The sequence below is a fragment of the Emys orbicularis genome, chromosome 17, assembly GCF_028017835.1.
Source record: "Emys orbicularis isolate rEmyOrb1 chromosome 17, rEmyOrb1.hap1, whole genome shotgun sequence".
Lineage (NCBI taxonomy): Eukaryota > Metazoa > Chordata > Testudines > Emydidae > Emys > Emys orbicularis.
Window position 1 is genome coordinate 7,015,644 of NC_088699.1, and position 26,244 is coordinate 7,041,887.

Sequence of the window (26,244 nt, forward strand, 5' to 3'; positions counted from 1 at the left end):
TCAAAGTAAACTCTCTTATTAGAAGTGCCAAAGGATCATTTCTATCCTCATTTGGACTTTGTATCTCTTTTGACTGAAAACACAGTGTAGGATATTCAGTTTTATCTACCTCAGAAATGTGAAGAGCTGAGTTAACCTGACAGGATCTGAACCTGTGGTTCCAGAGAATCGCAGTATTTCAGACCTGATGCTTAGATATTTCTAAGCCATCCTCTTTCAGGATTTAGGTATTCAAAGTGTTGCTAGTCCAGAAAAAATACACTGCTTTATCTAGTTCCCACCTTCTAACGTAAATGAGTAGAATTATTATTTATACAACTCAGAATGCATACGAGGTCTTTATATATATTCTATCAAGACACAAGGGTTCTGCCAGCTCAGACACTAACTTACAGATGTTAATTGATTTAACAGCACTGTGCCCCAGATTCCCAATCCATAAAAAGGAAAATGAGGATACTTGACATTCCTACACACTAAGGCATCGTGACGCTTAATCCATTCATATCTGTAAAGTGTTTTCAGATGGTCATCACTATAGAAGTATTATTGTCCTATTTTAAGTCAAAATATTCCTTGAAAAGTGAAAAACCCAAGCTCTACTTTTGGCAGAACTGAGATGCCTGCATGATATTTTACAATCCTAAAGCCAGTCAATGGATAAAATGTAAACTATGCATGTTACTAGAGTTTTCTATGAAGCAAAAAAAAAAAAAAAAAACTGCTACCATACAAAGAGAGTGAAGGAAAGTTTCTACCTTTTGTTGCAATGCAGATCATAAATAGGAGTTTTGAACTGTATGGATTTGACCATCTCTCCTGTTCGCAAAGAGTAAAGGTCCACACAGCAATAAGGTGGGCTTGTGCTGAAAGGATCACAGAAACAGAAGTTTAGATACTGTACATTTTAAAACATTTTTAAACCATTGTCTTAAAAATATTAAAACCAAACTATTCATGATTTGTCCTTCTGTTCCCCCTTCTTAGCCCCTCCAGGCCCGATCTAGTAAAAAGTATGGGAAGGCTATTCAAATGAAGCTCAACACTCTGGGCTTTTGTAAAATAAAATTGATAAAGTAGCTAGAAGAATAGGATGAAGAGGTGTGGATATACAGATGAAGTGAGATGGAAAGGAATATGACTTGGGTTTGGGAGGAAATTCAGTTTGCAGAATATTTTGTTCAATCATTTCAGACTTTTGTACTGTTATTAGAAACCTTACCTATAGCATTACCTATAGCCGGTTTGGATTTTATTACAATAGTGTGGCTAGTAATGAATTTCAAGGATCCGAAACATCAGTGTCCAAGAAAGGCATTTCCTATAATTCTGCATAATCCAGTACAATCTGCTGTCAATGACTAGCTCTCAGTGCAACCCATGTAGTTAACTTTCTGGTGATAAGGTTATATTCTTGTTAAAGGTATAAAAATGGATAACATCAAACTTATGATCATTTCACGTTTGCAACTAAATGGGCAATAATAAATAATTCAATAATTTACTAGTTATGATAAGCAGTGATAATTACAGATTTCAGAAAGCATAACCACAGTGTAATTACATTGTAATTACAGTGTAACTAAAAACAAGTTTTATAAAATTTAACCATTTTTAAATTAAGTTACAGAAAATACAGGCTATTTATATTACTGTAATAAGCTACAAAAAGAGTATCACTAAAAGCAGAGTACAACACATCACAACTTATTTCTCTGCACAAATAAATCTCTCCTCTTGGAGGCAAGATTTTTCTCCCATTTCAAACACACTAGGAAATGCAGAAAGGAGGACAAGACAAGTCATAAAATGATCTCACAGTTAATTCCCCACCAGAGATGGCAAATGCAAGATATCATCTCTAGGTAGAGAACACAGATATTAAACATTTATTAAAGCTAATGTTTAAAATCAAGTTTACACAAGTTAAGAAGGAAGGTACTGTACATCTGGGGTCAGGCTTGAGTTATGAGAGATTACAAGTAGCGGTTACAAGGTTCACAAGATACATACATAGCACGTAACCAGCATAGACCCAGATTGGGGTGTGGGAGTTTTTAAAGCGTCAGTGAATAAGTGATCTCGGGTATAAAACCCATAGAATGTATTTAGAGTCCAAGTCAGTATTGGTGTAGGGAATAGGTACATGGGTGGGGTGCATCCCTTAGTTCATCAGGGAAGCAAGTGGGTTATTTCCCTGACCGGCGGTCTTGTTTACTCGTCCTAGTACTGACGGTGTCCTGTGATGTGCTCCATGCAAATGTCTCTGGACACCTTATTATACTGGATTTTAGCCAAAAGGCCAAGCAACAGCATCCCATTTTTGGTTCAATGATTAAATGATTTCAACAAAATTTATCTTTGTATCAGAAATCTTATTTTTTTTAAGATTTGCACAGATGCATATAGTTTAATTAAATAACCTGTTTATGAATAATGTTGAGGTCCATTTCCCAGCATGTCATAAATTTGCTAATTTCCAAAAAAGATTAATCCATAAATTCAATGTTGTTGTTATTGGAATTTTTAAGAGAAATAAAATCTTTTTTTTTTTAGTACAGTGAAACCTTCCTCAGTTGTACAAAACAAACTCTTCTTTGTGATAAAGGTAAGCTAAAGAAAAGGAGGAGAGAATATGTTATATAAGTGAAATAACAGCAGAAAAAATATTTGTTTTCAAACTAATTTAAATCTAATTCTCATGGGACAAAACAAGTTTTTCCAAATTATTTAGGGACATATTTAAACCTGCCAAAGGTCCAGTAATAAGAAGAGGGTCATTATGGGATCCTCTTTCAACATTCTACATATGTCCCAAGATTTTTTGGAAGGAAAAGGATGAATGTGAGCCTCCTGTATTTGGAAAGGGAGAGGGTATTATTACACTGATTCCATGATATCCTCAACAGCCACGAACCTTTTCTGTACAACCACAGTCGGCCAAGTGTTTAAATTTCACTGATCCCAAAGTCAGACTTCGGAACAGCGGATCTGACCCACAAAATATGGGTCACTTGACAAGTATGCAGTTCTAAATTTGTTCTAGCTATTTACATAGGATTTCACTCTAACACTTACTTAAATGGATACATATTACACTATATGGCAACAGTTGAATCACATGGCAACTTCTGCTATATAGACATGCAGAACCCACATTACATTTATTGTAGACTCTTGTTTAAACAGTACTGATCTTTTCAAATAGTTTGTGTTGCTTTTATCATTTTACTATAAATAAAACTCTACAGCCATTTCTTAATAAAAGGGCAAACTTTCTGTAGATAGAAAAAAGTGCTGAGTGTTACAATAGAGTTGAGAAGGGTAGTGGTGGATACCATTTCACAAGCTGGAGAGAGGCTTTGATGTGGCAGTTCTCTTCTATAACACCTTTTTTTCCTCCAAGAGTGCATTAAAATGATGGCTATTTCTAGGTCAACGAATATGAAGCAGCACAAATTGCCAGCTGAATAAACATACTAAGTATGGGTAAAGAGAATGTGTTTCCTTTTGCGTATATCTGCTTTATTTTACAGCATTTTACACAATTCCTGACACAATACTTGCTTGTGTTTTGGACCTAGGCTGCTCAAGAATTTTTCTGGAGAACTAAGGACACAAATACGACCCATTTCCTATCTAGAATCCAACAAGAATATGGTGTGTAAAATACGCATATACTGTTGAGAACCAATATGCACACAAAAATTTTCAAAAAACAACACCACATAATTAACTCCCACATAAATTCTTTCGGAAAGAATCATTTGCTCCAGGCACATACCTACGTTAATAATTAAAGGAGAGGGTACATCAGTGTCAACCATTTACAAGACCAAAAGATGGGACACAACAATCAGTCACCTTCAATTAGCAGTTCATTACTACTAGAGGATGTTGGAAAGCAAGTGCTGATCTATTTGCCAACTTGCCCTGATTTAACTAAATCTGCTTCCTAAAGCCAATTTAACCATTTTGGTGCAAGTCTGTGCATGGAACTCTCTTATTTCAGAACAGAAGTGATTAAGGTTGATTTTAGGTAAAGTCAGACTATAAATTCACACCTCTTGTTATTGCTGTGCAATTTGTGTGCACACCAATCCTGTAATCTTGATAATTAAACTTGGCATTTGGACAACATCATGAGTGAGATTCTCAGCATTAAAGGCACTAGGGAAAAGTAGTCAAAATAATTTGTTGCTAAGGTCCAAGCCTACAGGGGGAGGGATAGCTCAGTGATTTGAGCATTGGCCTGCTAAACCCAGGGTTGTGAGTTCAATCCTTGAGGGGGCCACCTAGGGATCTAGGGCAAAAATCAGTATTTGGTCCTCCTAGTGAAGGCAGGGGGCTGGACTCAATGACCTTTCGAGGTCCCTTCCAGCTCTCTGAGATAGGTATCTCTCTCTCTCTCTCTCTCTCTATATATATATACACACACACACACACACACACACACACACACAGAGAGAGAGAGAGAGAGTCTGGTAATACAGGCTTAGCAGAAATAACAACTGTGTTTAGGAATGGGTAAAATCTCATGTAGTGTCTGGAACAAAAACAGCACAATCTCGAATATCTCTTGGACCCTCAGGCTGGCAACATGGTGGGCTAAAAAAACAATGAGGAGTCCGGTGGCACCTTAAAGACTAACAGATTTATTTGGGCATAAGCTTTCGTGGGTAAAAAACCAACTTCTTCAGATTGTTCTCTACTTCTTTTACATGATGCCTTCCCATTGGCTGGTCATGACAATATCATTTTACCAATATTCATGTAGATGAGGAAGCAGCTTTGGCTAAAACAAATAACATCACATTTAAAAGGAAAGGCTAATGCTGCAAGAGAAATGTGGCCTGGATCAAAAGTACACTGAATTTCACCAGGCTTTGATTCAAAGCGTTCTTGCAAACCAGACCTTTCTTCTTGCCTCCTATTGCACTGCTGCACATGGTCTGGCAAGTTGTTCCTATGATCTTCTATTTACTTTTGACCCCCCCCCCCAAAAAAATATACAGAAAATGTCAAATATTTTAGAACTATGAGAATCTGAAGATGTTGGATCCAATCATCAGAATTTTTTAGCAAGAGCAACAACAACTGACGTCAGTGAGAGTTGCAAGCATTCTGCAAGTTTTTGTACATCACACCCACATTTTATATATAAAAACATTAACATTTACACATACTTTCCTACCATTCTAAGACTCAGCTTAGACATTTACAGATAAATTTATAATTTTATGTTACAACCATATTAGACAATTTAATGAAATCCAGGAATCTAGAAGGTTTTGCTAGGCCATCTTGCATCTAATTCTACAAGAAGCTGTGCACCTCTTATGAGATGCACTGAGGACCAGAAATAAGCTACTGGGCTAAATTTTCAAAAGAGCTCAGCAACCAGTTAACAACTAAGTTCTCCCATAACAAGTTGAGTTAAAGACTACAGGGGGGCCTAATTTTTAACTGTACTTGCTAATTTGTGTAAAAGCTACAAACTGCCTTGTCTGCACTAAGATTTTACCTTGAAGTAGTTAACCTGAGTTAGCAAACTCAAAACCACACCTTTTTTCCTACTTAAGAAAAGGCCTCGGTGGCCACTTGGATTCTGAGCACTTCTGAGAATCTGGCCACTTCATTTAGGTACTTACATGGGGGGCAGAGCTCTCCAGAAAATATGGCCCCGATTCTGGGAATTATTGAAAATCTAGCCCCACCAACTCTTTTTCACTAAGCACTTAAGCTAGACCTTGATAGAGGTAAAGATATTTAAGAATATTAATCTCCTCCTTCCATATCACTTACTCCAAGCACATCCTTTTACTACTGGACTCTGTTATTACTAATATAGAGAAAATACTAATATTCTAAGTAGATTTATATTAAAAATCATAAATGTGTGTTCAATAAGATATAACAGGATATACAGTAAATATTCAAAAACATTATCCTTTACCAGAGGCTCTAAGGATCTTGGAAAGTTTACTGGGACAAAATATTTAATGTAGGAATTTTCTTTGCTAAGCAACCAATGGCCAAACACATACACACTCAAATCTTTAAAGTGTTTGAAGAGACACCAATTATGTTAACATAATTAACAGAAGTACATTTAAATTTGTACCACAGAAATAGCGGTATCTCAACTACTGTGGAACAAGTAAAAACTTCACTATACGGACTGCATGGAAACAATCTTTTTCAAAAGAATTTGAAAACTTTTGCTTGAAAACCAGAACACAAAGTCGTGCAGCCCATGGAATGCAACACATCACAAAACTGAGAAGGTAATAAATTGATCCATCTTGTTTTCTTTCTGAAATAGATTTACATTAAAATCACCAATAGGTCATGTATGCTCCCTATTCTACTTACTCAATTAACATAAAATACACTGGTTATTGAAAGGTCTACTTTGGATTAATTAAGACAACACAAGCTGATGTCCCCAGAAGACTATAAAACAAGTGAAGTTTGAGATTAGTAGGAAACCCTCTAGCAGATAAAAGATGACAGCCCATCCAGTTCTCCGTGGTCAGAAGAACACTGATCATAATTCAGTGTCTCAAAGATAGTTATGTAAAGTAACACAAGGGGACAGATGGAGATCTTCAAACAGGAATGTGGAGACTATGCTTTCCTTACCTGGGGTAATAATATTCTAAAGTCTGTCAGAAATAAAATACTAAAAATATAATTCCGGTGGATGATCCATATTTTTATTGTATCCTAGCTGTCCAAATAGATGCTTAGTATAGAGATATGAAATGAATCACTGAAGACTGAGAGTCTTAAATTCACCAATAGCACTTAAAAAGTTTCCCTTTGTAAATATAAAATATAAGAATTCCACAAGGCTCTTGGGTTGTTTTGATTTGGTTTCCACAACTCATCATTGCACTGTGGAGATATTAGAAGAAAAAAATTCTAACCGATGCCTTGTACAGTTGGCAAATGAGTATATCTGTGCGTGTGTATTATGATACAGGTACCGTTTATTCACAGGTTGTTGTTTTTTTTAAAACATGAGAGTCACTCCGTTTGTAGTAATTCTGAGTGGAAAGATGAATGTACACACACAAGTATACCATCTAGCAAATATACCATCCATTATATAGTATATTTATATAGCTATAAAACTTAATGCAGCAGCAACCTGTTTAAAAACACTAAGAGGAATCCTAATTTTTATACTTGAATAGGAAAACATTTAAGGTCAGCAAATCTTATGGTCTTTAAGAAAAGACCAAAGGACCTGACATAAGACTATATCTTGTGCACAGAAAGATTTAGAATAACCTGCTCAGAAGGACAAACTTTTTCTCATGTCACAAGCGTGACCATCCATAAAAAAAAAAACACAGAGGAAAGCAGAAAACATGCAATAGTTTAGTAACGTAAGACCAAACCTTCGGGATGAGAAAAATCAGAATATACACTTTTCTGAAAGACCGACCACTTCAGAAAGGTTTCTGTTTACAGGAGACCTTTCCCCTTAATTGTCTAGCTTTAATAAAATTCCTGTTTCTGAAAGAAGGTTAATTTTCCATCATCTCCCTTTATTTTAAATATTGTACTGCCATTGCAAAGGTTAGGCTCAGGATTTTCAGAAACTGAGGTCAATGAGAACTGTTGGATAAACAGGCAAGTGTCAAAATCTGGATTTAGGACCCTAACTTTACATTCCTATTTTTGACAAATTTAGCCAACTCATTTTGCCCCTGGGCATGTATGATACATAATTTTACTGACGAGACATACAACGATAGCCCTCAGGAATAACAAGCGGAAGTTGTGGTATCAATAGCACATGTTGTATAATGATGATGAACCTACATTACATGGATAGAATCTTCATTTGGAAACACTATAATGATGCAGTGGGTTGTTATGGTACCATATTACCTCCTAATAACTGTGCAAATTAACTCATGCCCCCTCCCATCACTTTATTTTAGAAACCAGTGTTGTAAATAGATCACATACTAATAGCTGAAAATATTCCTGCAAACAAGGTTCAGCTTACCTTCATGGTGTACTTAATAACTTCACCTTTGCATACTAAAGTTTCCTTTTCCAATGAATGAATAATTTAAGATAATTAGGTTAAAAACCGTAATGACAGAATGAACCAAAAGTTATAAAAATAAGAGTAGGTCAGGTCAGCAGAATAAATAAGTGATCAACAACAAGGGCACTTGATTAGAGAGAACATGCTCTGATCAAACAAAATGTAATGGAAATTGTAAATGCAGACAGAGATGTTTTCTTTATTAAGAAATCAAGACAATGAGGAACAGGAAAGATTATGGTCAGAGGAAAGGTCAGGAACATTAACCTAGAAGAATGAAAATGATAGGGATGAAGTACAGGAAAAACTGTATTAGATCAGTAAAAGAAGCCCACGAAATTAAGATCTCTACCAAATCCACAGAAGACTGAGTAGGTGAGAACAAAAGTGAGAGAAAGGTGTCAGATGTATGTAAAAAAAAAAAAACTAGTAAAGTTGCAGTTGCTACAAAATATCCCTTCACTAAATGCCACAGATTCTAAAAGCTAGAGGGAATCTGAAGAGGAGTGAAAGCTACCAGTATTTCTCAGACTGAATTGTGGAGTAGAGCATAGATCACAAATGCATAACAGCGACTGTTAGACAGCTATCCCGAAGGAAGACGAATTCAAAAGAATAACAGGAGTACTTGTGGCACCTTAGAGACTAACAAATTTATTAGAGCATAAGCTTTCGTGGGCTACAACCCACTTCTTCGGATGCAGATACAGACTAACACGGCTGCTACTCTGAATTCAAAAGAGGCACTCTTGAAAACAAAAAGAAAAGAGTTTCATTAAAGTAAGTATAGCGAGGGGAGCCTTCAAGACCAGCACCTCCCAGCAAGTGTATTGGGGGGATTCTTTGCAATCTCAGCACTATCAATAAACCCCGCCACAAACAGCTATCAGAGGAAGTTGGCCTTAATGACTGGGAATCCAGAGGACTGTTTAAACCAAGAGACCATAAGAGAAAAGGAGAAGCTGTTTGTGTATCATCTGTCTTAAGTGAATGAAGGAAGAAGTCGCCTGCAAGCATACAGCAAGGCAGATGTAATGTAACTCGGTGCATAATTAAGGGAAGATGGAGCTAGATGTAATGTAATTCAGGATGATACAATTTCAGATACAGAGAGGGACATGTAGCATAGCTATGCTGGCACCTCAGGCAGGGATCAGTTTACAAGCAGCAGCTGGAAAGAGGCTATTTACCTTCTTCATATAATGACCTTATATTTTATGCACTAATGTGCAAGGCAGCATAAATGGCAGGAAGAGTTCTGTATAGCTAGAAAAAAAATTCTACCAGCAAGTACATCCATGGCAAATAAACTTAAGATTTATGTTTAGTCAGTGACAGTTCTAATAACACACCTGTGATCAAATGTGATCTTACAATTTTTTGAATGTTTAGTTTTTAAACAGAAATCAACATTTAAGAGTCACAGACTAAATCATGACTCCATATGAGTTACTCTATATGACACAGCAGAGGTAAATGGGGCATCTTTTGCAAATGACTGATTTGTGAAAATTAGTAAGGGCCCAACGTAATCTCCACCAAAGTCAATGGACAGAGATGCCTGTTGACTTCAATGAGCATGGATTGGGCTAAGTGAGCAGGCATGACAAAGCAGCAGACGTGTGTCACCAAGCATAATTGGCTCCGTTATTCTGGGTATGTCCAGACTACCCGCCGGATCGGCGGGTAGCGATCGATCTATCGGGGATCGATACATCACGTCTCATCTAGACACGATATATCGATCCCCGAACGCACTCCCATTGACTCCGGAACTCCACCAGGGTGAGCGGCGGTAGCGGAGTCGATGGGGGAGCCGCTGCCGTCAATCCCGCGCCGTGAGGACGGGAGGTAAGTTGAAATAAGATACGTCGACTTCAGCTATGCTATTCCTGTAGCTGAAGTTGCGTATCTTACATCGACACCCCCCCCCAGTGTAGACCAGCCCTTTGACAAATGTAGTTTTAGTTTAAATATAACACAGTATATTTACTAACATTTTGTAAAAAATAATGAAGTGTTGGAACTGCAATACCATACTTCATGATAGCACTCTGTACTTTAAAGGTCAAATCCTGCTTGCCTTACTTGTGAGTAGTACCACTGATGTCTATTGAAATAATTCACACATTGGAGCTACTCTGAGAAATATTGTTAAAAAAATTGGAGCAAGTTTATGTGTGTGGATTAGTAAATTCTACTTCTCTCAATTTAAAACTATCCATGTGAACCAAGTTTCTATAGCTACTGCAACTCTGCTATTTTCAGTTGAAAGCATCAGACATTTTGTCATTTCTCTCATAGAGTTATGACATATCTATCAATAATTCACCCAAGACTAAAAAAGTAGGAATAAAAAAAATCTGGAAACCATTCTTTCCATTTGGCAGCTGTCTATGAAAGTCTGTTTTATAATTTAAAAAAAAAGCTCTTTTGCCATTACACTGTTTCAAAATGATGTCAGGTGGCCTTATTTGATTATTCTATTTTGAAGCACAATTTAATTTTCAGCAAAGAAATCTTGATTCTGTAAAAAAAAGAATATAACTACTAGAATATGTCTGTCACTGCTCCAGCTCTTCCTGGACATGCTGAATCTCTGTGATAAACTACCCTTCTATTAAGAAAGGAAATTTCTGCCAACAGCCTTTAGAATACTAGCACTCAATGACTGCATTACCTTCTTTTAGTGATATTTTACTTGTTTAATACTATCAGTGACACTAATTAAATTTCTTCAACTCACAAAACTCCTGTGTACAATATCTGTTGCTGGTGGTTTCTGTTTGTTTAAACAAGAGATACAAATACTAGAAAGTTATACTGAAACAGAGTGCATTGAAGAACTGCAAATTTTTAACGGACCTTAAAAGTAAAATTATATATCTTCAGGTCTAGTATGCAATCTTTAGGATTCTGTACATTTACGGAGAGATATGCTTTCTTAATGTTGGACGCTATCAACTGTTGGTACAGCTTTGTAAAATATTTTACAAGAGATAGCCTAAACATCACCTATCAACATTGCAAGTAACTGCTTTTAATTATTTCAGTTACTGATTTCAAGTTTTTCTCTATACATCAGAGATTTTACTACTTTCATTCATGATATTTAACAGTCATTCAACGTTATGAAAAACGGAACAAGGTATTTGAGAAAGTGACATTTTCCAAGAATGAGCACGTATCAGTAAAACACAAAACAGCAGAGACATTTTAAACGTTCCACAAATTGCAAGAAGCATGGAAGCAATTTTCTTATTTTTAAATAAGAAAAAGCTGCACCAAACAGGCATGTGTTACTAAATCCAATCCTTTAAATAGAAGAAGGAAATATATTTGATTTGGCATTACATTATTTGAATTAGACTCCAAAAGATCAAGCACTACACTTGTATCTATCTTTATTAATTAAATAGAACAAATCTAACAAACAAGTACAATGGAAACTTCCATATCCTCTACCCCCATCCCTCCACAAATAGGGAGGGGCTAAATTCTGTCTTCATAGCTGGGCATATAGTGGAAAACTATAAAAACCAGTCATCAGCTCTACAAAAAACAGCTCTATAACAGGTAAATAGGGAACCTGAGTTCTAGCTAGGAAAAAATAAAATATAGTAAAGGAACACTGTAGTGTTTTTGCGTGTGTGACAGGAAATGTTTGCAGAAAAAAAGGAAGTGGTGTGTGTTTGCCAAAACCCCAACTACACATATCCTGATACATACTATATGAGCAACTACGTGCACAGTATTCAAATAAACTGTTCCTCCAGAGCCAAGGAATGAAGTAGGCACAGAAGTATGCTTACATACATCAGTTCATGTTGACAGTTACAACCACTAGGGAAAAAAGAGATGTGGAGAGTGAGGAAAGAAGGTAACATTGCTGTCCAAGTCCTTAGCTGACAATTCGTGAGGCAGGTCAAGGTAACTCTAAGGTGTTAAGCCTTGTACATGGACTGACACCAATACTTAATACCAGTACTGGTCATTTTACATATTAATGTATTCATTGAGTTGAAAAGTAACAGTCTTGTTTCCTAAATTTTCATGGATAAGTCATTTCTCCATAAGGCAGCACAGCTAATAATTAGAGCAAGAGACTGTATTCCAGTGTCAAATGGTAACTCCTCATATGCTCCTGAACAATTCACTAGACCCATCTGTACCTCATTTTCCCGATCTGTAAAATGATATTATCCATTCTCAGATGAATGTAACCACATTTTACACACACACACACACACACACACATACACACTTCCACAATTTATAAACAAGGCAGCTAACCACCATTGTAATAATTTGTACATGTATATGAAATGTTTCTGTAGTGCTATACCATATATAGACACTGCAAGGTATGGCACTACAGAAACATTTCATATACACGTGCAAATTATTATATGGCTGATTAGCTGCCTTGTTATAAATTATGGAAGACAACATGGTAACTAAACACAGTTATGTAAATTATGTGCATTCTATCATTATCAAAAGCAATTACAGAAATTAAATTGTATTTAAAGACAAACTCCAAATAGATAAATGCAAATTACAGATAATTAAAAAAATCAAGTTCTGTAACATTTTCCCCAACATTTACAAGTACAGAAGTTAAAATAAATATATTTTAAACCATACGTGTGTGCATATATTTTAAAATAAAATCATAACGTACATACATACTTGTGTGTTAAATCTGCTCTCCCCTTTCTTACTCTATCCTGGTTCACAAGTTCATTTTAAAGGTCATAGACATCTATTTATGCTATCTATTGGCCTTTTACATCAAATGTAGTTAAGGGGATATGGCAAAGGCTATGCTTACCTCTAGTAAAAAGAGTTTACAGAAGTGCATCTTTGAAAGAGATTATGAACTTCTATTAGTAAAAAGCCTTAGTGATGCCAGGAATTACTGTACTTTTTTTTGCCTCAGAACTCTTTACAGGGATAGTAAAGATGGAATAAAGTGAACCTGTTTTTGGAATTTAGTGAATGTGAAGATGGAGAATTCATACAAAGTACAATTATTTATAATTCTCCTATTTAACATTAATATTTACCTAAAGTCAACTTTTAAACAACTGTTTGCATATATTTCTTCTTCTACCCAGCTATAGGAAGTTACATGTGTGTATGGGCAAACCTCCTCCTACCATACTCCTTTCACATAGATAGTATAATGAGTTATAACTATTCTGTACTCATAATTCAAGGATGGCTTTTTCCTCGCAGTTTTATCACTATCCATAACTCACTAGCTGATACTTTCAGTCAAGAGGATTGGGCGTACAGACTCCTGTGAAGTTGTTGTAACTATCATTCCATGAATCAGTTGTCAAGTGCTGCTTGTAAGTGGCAAGGCCAGCACTCCCCTACAAAAGATCAAGTGCATCCACTTACTGTAATACTAGAACACAGTATGCACAGAACATGCATGCACCATTCAGTGATCACAAATGGCATTTCTCGTAGTGGCATGAATGTTCGAGGCATTTTATACAACACGGAATAAAAGGCTTCAAAAGGAATTCAGACCAAATAAACAAAAGAGGGGAACAGTTCATGGGGGGAAGATAGTGAAGACTTGATGCATCAATCATGCAGCAAGCAAGCTACATATCTGTATTCGTTCAAGTGTAATATTTGAAACTAAATGATCTCCAGCCAGGAAATCATGAAGTTACTCAGCAATATATAGATCTCCCATCTGTGAGACACAGGAGCTGCCAGCCCACCATAATATGCTATAGTTGGGATCTATGAATTACAGACATGTTTCAGATGCCTAAAGCAAAATATTATGGGCCAGATCCTCAGCTAGTGCAAACTGTATAGTGCCAGATGTGGCTCTTTATTTTTAAAAGGTATTGAAAGGGACCTTGAGGTACAATCAGTATATACACCCCTAGACTAAGTTGGCACCTACATATTTAAGAATGCTCATTACACTGTAAACCAATTATACAAGGTAAGGTTATTTTCTGTCTCTATTAATAAAGTACAGTAGATTCTGTTTCCAGGGGATACATGTACAGTGAAATTGTTCATTAACTTTCAGAAAAACCAAAGATATGACACAGAAATGGTTATACTGTACAACGTACCACAACGCTTAGAGCAAACTTTGGAAAACTCAGCTTACTATGTGTCACAAAAACTACAGTTCTATAAAGAAAAAGCATTGAAAAACACTAAAGAAAAATTCTAAAAAACTCTTACAGTGTAGTTTCTCGGTATGCTAAACAATACTGTACTTACAGTTAATGCTCCTCATGTTTCACACAGAGCAAAGTAGCAGAAGATTTCTCAAAAGAAGTTTAAAACATAAAAATTAGGGCTGCCGATTAACCTCAGTTAACTCACGTGATTAACTCAAAAATATTAATTGCAGTTTTAATCGCACTGTTAAGCAATAGAATACAAAGTGAAATTTATTAAATATTTTTGGATATTTTTCTACATTTTGAAATATATTGATTTCAATTACAACACAGAATGCAAAGTGTACAGTGCTCACTTTATATTATTATTTTGTATTACTAATATTTGCACTCTAAAAATGATAAACAAAAGAAATAGTATTTTTCAATTCACCTCATACAAGTTCTGTAGTGCAATCTCTATCGTGTAAGTGCAATTTACAAATTAGTTTTTTTTTGTTACATAACTTCACTCAAAAACAAAACAATGTAAAACTTTAGAGCCTACACGTCCACTCAGTCCTACTTCTTGTCCAGCCAATGCAAAGACAAACAAGTTCATTTACATTTATAGGACATAATGCTGCCTGCTTATTATTTCTAATGTAACCTGAAAGTGAGAACAGGCATTCGCATGGCACTTTTGTAGCCGGCATTACAAGGTATTTACATGCTAGATATGCTAAGCATTCGTATACCCCTTCATGCTTCGGCCACCATTCCAGAGGACATGCTTCCATGCTGATGATGCTCATTAAAAAAAAAAAAAAAAAAAAAAGTGTTAATTAAATTTGTGACTGAACTCTTTGGGGGAGAATTGTAGGTCTCCTTTTCTGTTTTACCCGCATTCTGCCATATATTTCATGTTGTAGTAGTCTTGGATGATGACTCAGCACATGTTGTTCATTTGAAGAACACTTTCGCTGCAGATCTGACAAAACTCAAAGAAGGTATCAATGTGAGATTTCTAATGATCGCTATGGCACTTGACCCAAGGTTTAAGAATCTGAAGTGCCTTCCAAAATCTGAGAGGGACGAGGTATGGAGTACACTTTCAAAAGTCTTAAAAGAGCAACACTCCGATGTGGAAACACAGAACCCAAACCACCAAAAAAGAAAATCAACCTTCTGCTGGTGGCATCTGACTCAGATGATGAAAATGAACATGCATCGGTCTGCACTGCTTTGGATCATTATGGAGCAGAACCCGTCATCAGCATGGATGCATGTCCTCTGGAATGGTGGTTGAAGTATGAAGGGACATATGAATCTTTAGGGCATTTGGCAGGTAAATATATTGTGATGCTGGCAACAACAGTGCCATGCAAACACCTGTTGTCACTTTCAGGAGACATTGTAAACAAGAAGCAGGCAGCATTATCTCCTGCAAATATAAACGTCTTTGTCTGAGTGATTGGCTGAACAAGACGTAGGACTGAGTGGACTTGTAGGCTCTAAAGTTTTACATTGTTTTATTGTTGAATGCAGGTTTTTTTTTTTACATAATTCTACCTTTCTAAATTCAACTTTCATGATAAAGAGACTGCACTACAGTATTTGCAATGGGGGAACTGAAAAATACTATTTTTTTTGTTTTTTACAGTGCAAATATTTGTAATCAAAAATAAATATAAACTGAGCACTGTACACTTTGTATTCTGTTTTGTAATTGAAATCAATATATTTGAACATGTAGAAAACATCCAAAAATATTTAAATAAATGGTATTCTATTGTTTAACAGTGCGATTAGCCAAACAGATTATTACAGTGTATAAAATTATATACAGCCAAAAATACTCTGTATCCCACTGAGACAGCAGCACTTTATAGCGTTGTATTGCTGCATTTTGTGACATGTGGCACGCCTGTCACTGAAGTGTAAAGTATAGCACAAGCTGGCCTTTCAGCTGTGGCATGCCTGAGTTGAAAACCCAGAGTACAACATGCTTTCCACTTCACTGAGACATGCCACATGTCACAAAATGCTACTGTGACATCATATTTTGGATTAGTTAATATAGGATACGCAATTTAATATGACTAATATAAAACAAATTGTGACTTCTAAAGTCCTTCTAAAGAGTGTCACACTACATCTATGAGGTGTTGCACTCGAATCTCTAAATTGGCCAATATTTAAATCATAAGCATGCAGATGGATCAGGGGAGTCAGGTCATACAAGTGGTTTATTAGAACAATACTTTTACATATTCCAATTATATTTGTATATCTAATGACACTTGAGGATAGCTATCTCCCAAGACAAACATTTCACTTTCAATTTTTAGCTGTAATGTATCTGGCAAATCCAACATAAAAATGTAGTTCTTTATGATGCTATGCTATGGGACATAACTACTGGGCCAACTTCTGCTCTTTGAGTGTAAGCAGATTAGACTTCTATATGAGCTGAGCAGATTTTGGCCGCCTTTGATCATTACATGAATGAGCATGTGTCTGTGAATATATATTTCTATAACTCTTCTACGAATATGACCTAGGCTGGTCTTGTGGCTAGAATATAGAGCTCAAATTTGGGAGATCTTGATTCTATCCCTTGTTCTGTTACAGATTAATTCAGTGGTAGTAAAAATCTTAATTTATTTTACCCTCAAGTAATTTCTGTAGAAAACATCTAACCAAATGTAACCTGAGCCATCTGAGCAGATAGAGTTCCATCGTATAAACAAATCTTTTATTTCTTTTTACTGAATAACAGACTGATCTTGAACTACATACAAGATATGATAAACATGACAAACAAAATGTAGAAACTTTCTATATATTGAAACAACCACATGCCACAGCTTAATAGGAAAATATGGGATTTCTGGAAGCTGCAGCTCCAAAAAATGGCTGTAATTCATAATGAAAGATCACAACTACAGCCAACTTTACCAAGCAAGCACAGCATTTTGTGAAGCCACTTACAGCTCTATAGCTATGGCAGGCCTTGCAATTTCACAGTCTGCCAATATACATAAAACTGCAAATCAATATTCACACTTCTTTTGCTAATCTGAAGCATATCTTAAAGACAATCCTTCCTGGTCAATGGCATTTGAGAAGTATTCAAGAGACTGGGAAAATTAGTATATATCACTGCTGGTAAATATAATATATGGACACTAATTCGGTGTATTTTCCACATTATTTCTTCTTATATAGAATGACTAAGCTACAATCCCACCAAAAGCACAAAAGATAAAAGTCAAGAGAACTCATCTGACTGAAGAACATGACTTGGGTTCTTTTGAAAATCCTACTTTAAAGTGATCTATATATAAAGTGCAGTTCTATCTTAAAATGTTCTGCTATTAGAATTGTATTGTGGGGATTCCGCAGCTATTTTGTCTCACTGATTTACACATCACATTTGCTCTACTTGAAAAAAACAAACATTTGAAATGCTTTTTCTAACTGCCAGCCCAACACACTTGCCTTGGGCTCGGACAGTCACACTCAGTTCTTATCATCGCACACACAAAACTTAATAAAAGTACCCCAGCAACACCTCTGCAATGCCACTCTCTGTAGGTCATGCCCTCACAATGACACCTGTGTAAGCCTATTAACTTTAAACGGGTATGCCAAGATGTCACTGGCAACTTAATCTGAAGACAGCAGGGTTGTAAGACACTTCATTATCTGCACATTAGAGGTGGGACTGATAGCATCACCTATTATTAAAATTGCCTGACACTTTCCATTTTGGTTTGAAGTTGCTTATAACTATGCCAAGCTTGAGCTATTTGGTTTAAAATTTTCCATGCTGGTGTCTGCCTCAAGCTAAATATTTCTGGAAAAATTCAGCCAAAACGGTTCAGCCATTTCTTAGAACACTGTTAGGACAACAGACATTGTCTTGGTCATGTTAAAAAAATCCTTGAGATCTGTTCTTTGCAAAGTTCTAGCATACCCATGCTTTGGAGCTGGGGCTTCAGATTTGTCAGAGTGGCCTTTGTGTAAGGGATGTGCCTTTTGTTGTTCCTGTGAAAATCTGCAAAAAATTATAAGCCTTTGAAAAAATCTTAGGTCATCTCAGTAGCAGCTTCTTAGAGTTTGTCACCTGAAATCTGCAAAGATTCCATCCTTACTGAGCATGCTCAAGCCTCTCCCAGGTCTTATGGTGAAACCAGACTGCATATGCACCATCCCCACAAAGCAACTAAGCATGCTCAATCTCCTCACAGTTCCCAAAGTGTGACCGGACTGCACACGTGCCATCCTCAAAAAACAATTGCATATGCCCTCTCCAGCCCAGGGATACAGGACTGAAGCCAAACGTTCCATAATTGCTGCTCCAAGCCAGAATGGAGCCAGGCAGCTGACAACAGGGAGTCTGTCTCTCCTGAGCTTTCAATGACCACCTAAAGGCTCCCAGGCAGTGCGCAGGAGGAAGCTGTCCGACTTAAATGCTGAGAAGACAAGAGCTAGACCAAGAAGAGAGAAAGGACTAGATTGGGAAAAGGAGCCTGGTGCGACTGAGATGGGGAGTGGGGATGGAGAGAGAAAAACTCTGATGGAGTTGGGGGAGGGCTGGGATCGGCTGGGCAGAGAGACAGGGACTAGGTACTGGGGGGAAAGACTGGGAATGGGACAAGAAATCTGAGGAGTGGAAAGTGGGATAAGGAGCCAGGGTGGGGAAGAGAAGACTTGGGTAATAAAATGTTGGAGGAGATGGGGGAGAAGGGGTCACACTTTGTGGGGAATGGTTAGAAGAGAGTAACCACTAGAGGCCACTCCCCTCCACAGCCTGGAATGGAAGCCAAGATTGTGGAGTCTGTTGTCAACAAATATCTGTGAAACCCACTGGCAACGTTTCCCATCCCTCTCTAGTGCTGGTCCACATAGAAGAGGATAATCTACTGCTGCTATCAGATACCCTGTCAGCTCAAGCGGCAGAGCTCTGTGTAGTCAGTCTAAAGGTTCCAACCCAGACAATGAACTATGCATGTGCTAGCATGACACTCCACATGATTAAATTTGTTTTTTTCAGGTTTTTTTTTTTTTAAAAGCTAAGTAATTACACACACAAAACTAAAAAACATTAAGGTTCCAAAGTCAAGCACTCAAAAACTAGGAAATGCTAGAATTAAGGTGGCCTGTGCATCCTTGATTTGCCCCCCTTGTGCACGCGCTGCATTATATATAGTCTTTAATTATATATAATTTTTTCCAAAGAATCCCCAGGGAATGAGACAGCGGATTGCAAGAGAAAGGAGGGTCTCATGGTGAAGGCAGTTGAATCCTGCACTGGAGAACTGGATTCTATCCCTGCCTCTGCCAGAGTTCCTGTGTAATGTTGCTCAAGTCACTTAAGCCAAACTTTTCCCATGCAGTCACTAATTGTGTGCACCTCATTTTCTGTGTGCCTGATTGAGACCCTGCGGTCTGAGTTGCAGAAGTGCTGAGCGCCTGGGGACAGATTTTTAAAAGGTATTTAGGTGCCTAACTCTTATGGATTTCAATGCAAGTCTGGCACCTAAATATTTTTTTTAAAATCTGGCCCTCACAGTTGCAACTGAAGTCGATGGGAACTGTGCTTTGAATATATAAAGTGTTATATAATGCTAAGCACTTGAAAAATCAAGTCTTAGGGGGTCTCAAACTGGGCTCCGAAAATTTTTGACAACTTTTAACCATAATCTCTCTGTGCCTCTGGTACCCATCTATACAATGTGGATAACAGTATCCCGTTCTCACAGGGGTGCTGCGAAAAATAAATTCATTAAAAATTGTGAAGTATGCAGATAGTGACGAGTACCATAGGAAAGCCCGGGAGGAAATTAATAATTCTGTCTTCAGAGTAGGATCTGAATAAGTGTACAGTAAATAAGGCACAGGGCCACGCAATGAACAACAAGAAAAGAAAGTATTGAATAAGGTGCTCATTAAGTGTCATTTTGAGCACTGAAAATGAGGACGGGTCCTGTGATCATGTAATTAAAGACTGTATCATAATGCATACCCACAAGGCGGCCAAATTAAAGTTGCACAGACAACCTTCATTTTGGCTTTTCCTAGCTTTTGAGTACTTGGACTTTGCAACCTTAATAATGTTCTTTTAATGTAGTTTTGTGTGTTTTATTCTACATAAATATAATGAGAGATCTCTTCTGTCTAAGTGATAGTTCCAATATATTATCTAGTCACAATCTAAACAGAAGGAACAGGCAGCATTTATATTTTTAGCCATTTTAAAAATGTCTTATTTTATTACTCTTTTACAGTGCAGAAGACAATTGGATATCTTTTGGGTCAATTGATTCATAAGTGAGACTGCTGAACTATCTTAATGTATGTATAATTTTATAAAACTTTTAAATAGCCACCAAGATCTATATATTCGATTAAAGTCAACAGCAATTGTAATATTTCAAATATCATGTCAAGAATAAAAAGTTTCCACTGAAGAATTATACCAGAGATGTAAAGTTTTACAGAATTCCAATCATTACATTTTCCATTTTCCTTTGCCTCACCTCGAAGCAATTTAAATAATACAGTTTTAATCTACAAATGAACATCTGTGCCCAGCAAACCCCTCGGTATAACTGGGTATAGTTTTGAAAGTCAGGACTCCAAAGACACTGTTTTAGGAGACAAAACACCAGGTAGTGACAGAAACAAAGCTCAACTACTACTAAGCTTATTTATGTGACAAACATTACACAAGTGGCTGCATTTGTATACTGCTACGACACTGGGGCAAATTCATTTGGCTCGCTAACAAGTACATTAAGGGTAAGAAAGAACATTTAGCCTTACTTTTACATAAAACATTTACCTTTTCAAGATATTTTGAGAAAGTAACTCACATACGAATGTTAGTACTCACAGAATAAAATCTTTACATCATCCTTGAGATTTCGAGCATGGCTATCTTGCAATGTACTTTAAAAGTTATTCTTACAGGTAGTGGTAATATTACACAAAAAACAATCCTAAAACACATATTAAGTGAAGAAAATACTATCCTGAAAAAGCTTCTTTGGGTCCATGTCACATTGATTTATAACAGTTATTTCTAAGACAGACAAAAACACACAGATGCAAACAATTACTCTATTTTTGTAGGCAACAAGTGAGGTGGGTGGTAACTGAGAAATTTTGAAAAATCCTGTCACAATATTCCGTTTTTTTCTTAAGTAACCCTCATCACACAACAAACGCTCGCCACATCAGAGACTTTCCAGGGCCTGAAGGGCCGCTTTGATTCCAGACCGCTGCAGGCATTAGTGGGGACGTAATTAGGGTAAAAAGTTCAACCACAGTTCCATGTCTAGAGTGCTGCCAGAAATATATTTCCTCTTATTCATTGGTTTCTACTGTACCCTCCCTGAGAACCATATTGAAAACACATTTATCTTTGTAGAGTTTGTTCCTCTTCTAATTAACAGTATAGCATTCACACTATTTAATAATTTAAAGCGGAATTTAAAGTGGCTCTAGAATCAGCAGCTTCGCCTGTAATGGCATTCTGTATTATCTTTTCCCTGTAGTTCTTCTTTTGACAAGTGACTCAGGTAAGGTATGCACTACAGCTGTTTTTATTTGGCTATGCATTTAACATAAGACTACTTCTCCCCCTTCCCATAATACGTTTGGAGGCAGTCATTAACCAGCGCTAGGATGAAACTATGCTCCAATTTGGAAAGCTTCTCTACCCATTCCTCCCTTCCCCTTACCAAAAAAAAAAAAAATCACTTAGAAAAGTTTAGCTCTGAAATACTCAGGGTTCTTATTTATTGGCCAACGTTTAACCCCAAAATTCTCATTTGCTTCCTTGCAGATCTGACGTAGGATTATCATTATAATATACTTTAATCCAACTGTTATTCCTTATTATGGATCAAGTCAATTCTACCAGACTGAACCAGCCTCCAACATTGATTTTAGCATGTTAGTGCCTCAGATTCTTCTGACCCTCATTATCAACATACCAGATATTCCACTAAAGATGTTCTCTCTTGATGTATCAATTTAAGAGATTTTTCAAAACTGTATGTTCATTTTTCTGATAATTAAAATGATGTTATTTATCAGAACTACTAGGGAAGGGAATTAAATGTAATTATAAAAATAAATTAAAAGGATACAAATCCAGCCTTAAGTTGTTGTTTTTTTAAACAAAATAAAGAAGGGTTGCTATCTTTAGTACATAATGTAATAACAAAATGAAACATCACTTGCAACATTCTGTCAGGGATGGTACTTGGTCCTGCTGTGAAGGCAGGGGACTGGACTCGATGACCTTTCAAGGTCCCTTCCAGTTCTATGAGATAGGTATATCTCCATAAAAAAAAAAAAAAAAAAATCTTTTGGGAGCCTAAATTACTATATTCATGGGTTTTGTCTTTCTCGGGTTTATAAAAACTGCCACAAGAGCTGTAAAGACTAAAAAGTGAACTTCCTACAGTAACCAGTGATGACAACATTGTTTTCATCTGCTAGGACTGGAAGAGAGCTCTGCAGGTCAGATGATAACACAAAGAACACGGCAATGGACAAAGCTTCATCGGTTTCTCACTGTACTAAATGGATCTCTTTGGAATAAATTCCCTCAAAGTGATGATAGTGTATAAACAGGAGGATTCTACTTCTACCTACAAGAGGTCATTGTACGTTTCAGATTTTAGGTAGGAAAAAACAGCTATATCACCTCTAGGGGAAAAAATGTTAAAGAAGGACATAAAGGTTGGCAGAGAGGTTGCTCTATGAACTATAGGATTCTGGGCTTATTTCTAAAATCCTCATGGCTGGAAACATAATAGAGGTAATATGCTCTGCTCATGAGAGGTGGTGACACACAATCCAGAAATGCCCCCCAGGCCAGTGTCCAAAGCAGAGGGGTTCAGGGAGACTGTGGACTTTCTTGTACTCTCATAAGAAAATCCACTACATCAAAGAAAACCACCAAATCCCATCTTTCTCATCATTAGAGCTGCTCAGGCAGGACATTATGACATAATTTTATGACATTTTGTCAAAATATGCTGTTTTGTCACAGCCAAAACGTTTTAATTAGATGACATTTTTAATCAAGAAGGTTTTTGCAGTCCAGAGCTCTCTGGTCACCTCTGAGCAGAAGGAGGTAGGCAGGGAGGGGGAGCGGGAGTGAATCAAAAACCTGAGCTTTCTGATTTGAAAACAGCAGTTTCAACAAGTTTGTTTTGCAAAAACATTCAACAAGTTCGGTTTTCACTCCAAATTTTTGAAACCTCAAAAAGTTGTCACAAAATGGATTTGCCATCCTCCAGACAGCTCTACTCATCATATCTAAAACCACATAAGACTTAGTGAATTGAGTGGAAGCTATGGGTTGGGCTGAATTTTGCTGTCTGTTTTTTGGACTTGTTACAGGGCTCCAAATGAAGCAAACATGTAGCCTCCAAGTATTTAATTTCTTGAAAGGGAGCAGGTTTTAATTTAAAGCTTTTTTAACCACCCTGTGGCTGTGAAAAGCAAGGGTGGTGACAAGAAAGAATTTACAGGACTTTCTGAATCACACAAAGTCTCAGGAAAACAAAGGACTTTTACAAACTTTATGAAATCTACTTGATGGTGTCCAATAAAATCAAAAATCATAACCATCTGTCCAATTCATTTTTTAATTTATGGGTCATTTTAAATTTTAAAAAAGTAAAAATATGCTATACTTTATCTTCCTGATGAATGAATACACCCTTCACACATCCAGCCCTATGATTCAGTCCCTGGCATAACCCAATGGCTCCGAGGCATAACCACTGCATTTGCACTGGCATTCCAGTTAAAATGTAGCAGAGAGGGTTGCTCAGAACAGTGTGAGAACTGTGAACAAGACCTTCATTCATCATAGCTAATTTTCTTCTCCTGGGTGATCCTTCAAGAAAGCTATGCTGTTTGTCACTTCTAAATCATTTCACAGCTAGCTAATTTTAAAAGTTACAAACCACAGGTTCTGAGAACTGAACACTGATTCTAGCATCAACCAGAAGAAGAGCTGGTTGCCAGATAAATGTTGGGTACATATAAAAATTTTTAAATAATATTAATGTAGCCTGGTATTACAGCTTAGTTTTAATAACATTATTTTTATATTTTTCCTGGTAAAACAGCTTTTTTGATAAAAATTAACACTTCTCTAAACATATTCTTCAATAAAACCAGTATTAACACGTTAGTAAGTTTCAAGCCACAGGGACTACATAAACTATCTATTTCCTGAAAAGCTGCTTGCACTAATTGTTTATAAGACTAAACAGATTTCTCAATACAGAAAAATATTAATTGCATTAGCTAAGTCATATATTTTCCATCTCCTCCTTCTCCAACTCTCAGCCTTGCACCTTATTTCAATGCCACATCCATATGCTTCTTGCTTCTCATGCACTTAAGCGACCTTCATTTCATTCTTCAATTCACTCCAGATTCAGAAATTATTCAGAGAGATTCTTTGGCCTACGTTATGCAGGACGTCAGACTAGTTAATCATAAAGGTACCTTTGGGCTTTAAAATTTATGAATATTGAAGCAATAATTGTGACATCTTCTACTGCTAATCTAACCAGCTATGCCTGTAACTCTATCTGGTGTATCGTGTGTAGACTGTAAACTACTGAAGGCAGCAACTCTCTCTCTCTTCACATTTATAAAGAGCCATATACACTTTGGGTAAATGCAGCAACGTGCTCAGCACCTCTTACAAGGAGCTTTAGAACTTTGTTGTGGTACAACACAAAGTTCTTGGGAAACTATTTTTGTCTGCTGAGGAGTAAGTTGCTGTCTGATGATAAACACCACTGTTGGGGTAAACCGTTTACAGGGTTTTCAGAAATATTTGCTTGTGGATACATTGTTACAGTAAGGGCTAAATTCTCCTCTCTGATATACAGATTCAACTCTACTGACTTAATCCTCTATCTAGGTGGGCATGTAATTAACTACATCAATTATTGCCCTAGCATATGACACCTTCTGACTACCAACTAAAATGACCACTGAAAACAAAAACGAAAAACAAGCGTTTTCATTTTTTCATGGATATAGAAGGGGGTAGAAGATTCGGCAGCTAGCAGGAGCGGGCACTGTAGCGGTGTGGCCACTGATTGGCTCTCAAGTACCTCTTTGTGGACAGAGGTCACTCTTCCACACTCGGACTCTCTGAGTGATCTCTTCAACAAAAAACAACAAGGAGTCCTTGTGGCACCTTAGAGACTAACAAATTTATTTGGGCATAAGCTTTCATGGGCTAGAGCCCACTTCATCAGATGAATGAAGTGAAAAATACTGGAGTAGGTATAAATACATGAAAGGAAGGGGGTTGCTTTATCAAGTGTGAGGTCAGTCTAATGAGATAAATCAATTAACAGCAGGATACCAAGGGAGGAAAAAATAACTTTTTGAAGTGCCCATTACAGACAATGGACAAGAAGGTGTGAGTAACAGTAGGGAGAAATTAGTATTGGGGAAATTAAGTTTAGGTTTTGTAATGACCCAACCAGTCCCACTCTTTATTCAGGCCTAATCTGATGGTATCCAGTTTGCAAATTAATTCCAGTTCTGCAGCTTCACATTGGAGTCTGTTTTTGAAGTTTTTTTGTTGAAGAATTGCCACTTTTAGGTCTGTTACCAGAGAGATTGAAATGTTCTCCTACAGGTTTTTGAATGTTATGATTCCTAATGTCAGATTTGTGTCCATTTATTCTTTTGCGTACAGACTGTCCAGTTTGGCCAATGTACATGGCAGAGGGGCATTGCTGGCACATGATGGCATATATCACATTGGTAGATGTGCAGGTGAATGAGCCCCGGATGGTGTCGCTGATGTGGTTAGGTCCTATGATGGTGTCCCTTGAATAGATGTGTGGACAGAGTTGGCACCGGGGTTTGTAGCAGGGTTTGGTTCCTGTGTTGGTGTTTTTGTTGTGTGGTATGTAGTTGCTGGTGAGTATTTGTTTCAGGTTGGGGGACTGT

General features: G+C 36.9%; 1 protein-coding gene across 1 annotated transcript in view; it reads right to left on the reverse strand.

Moving 5' to 3' along the window:
* Positions 1-26,244, reverse strand: part of BCAS3 (BCAS3 microtubule associated cell migration factor) — a 498,029-nt gene that overhangs the window by 415,889 nt on the left and 55,896 nt on the right. Inside the window, exon 8 of the mRNA XM_065418107.1 lies at positions 759-866. Coding sequence (XP_065274179.1) covers positions 759-866 — 108 coding nt within the window. The remainder of the gene's footprint in view (positions 1-758; positions 867-26,244) is intronic.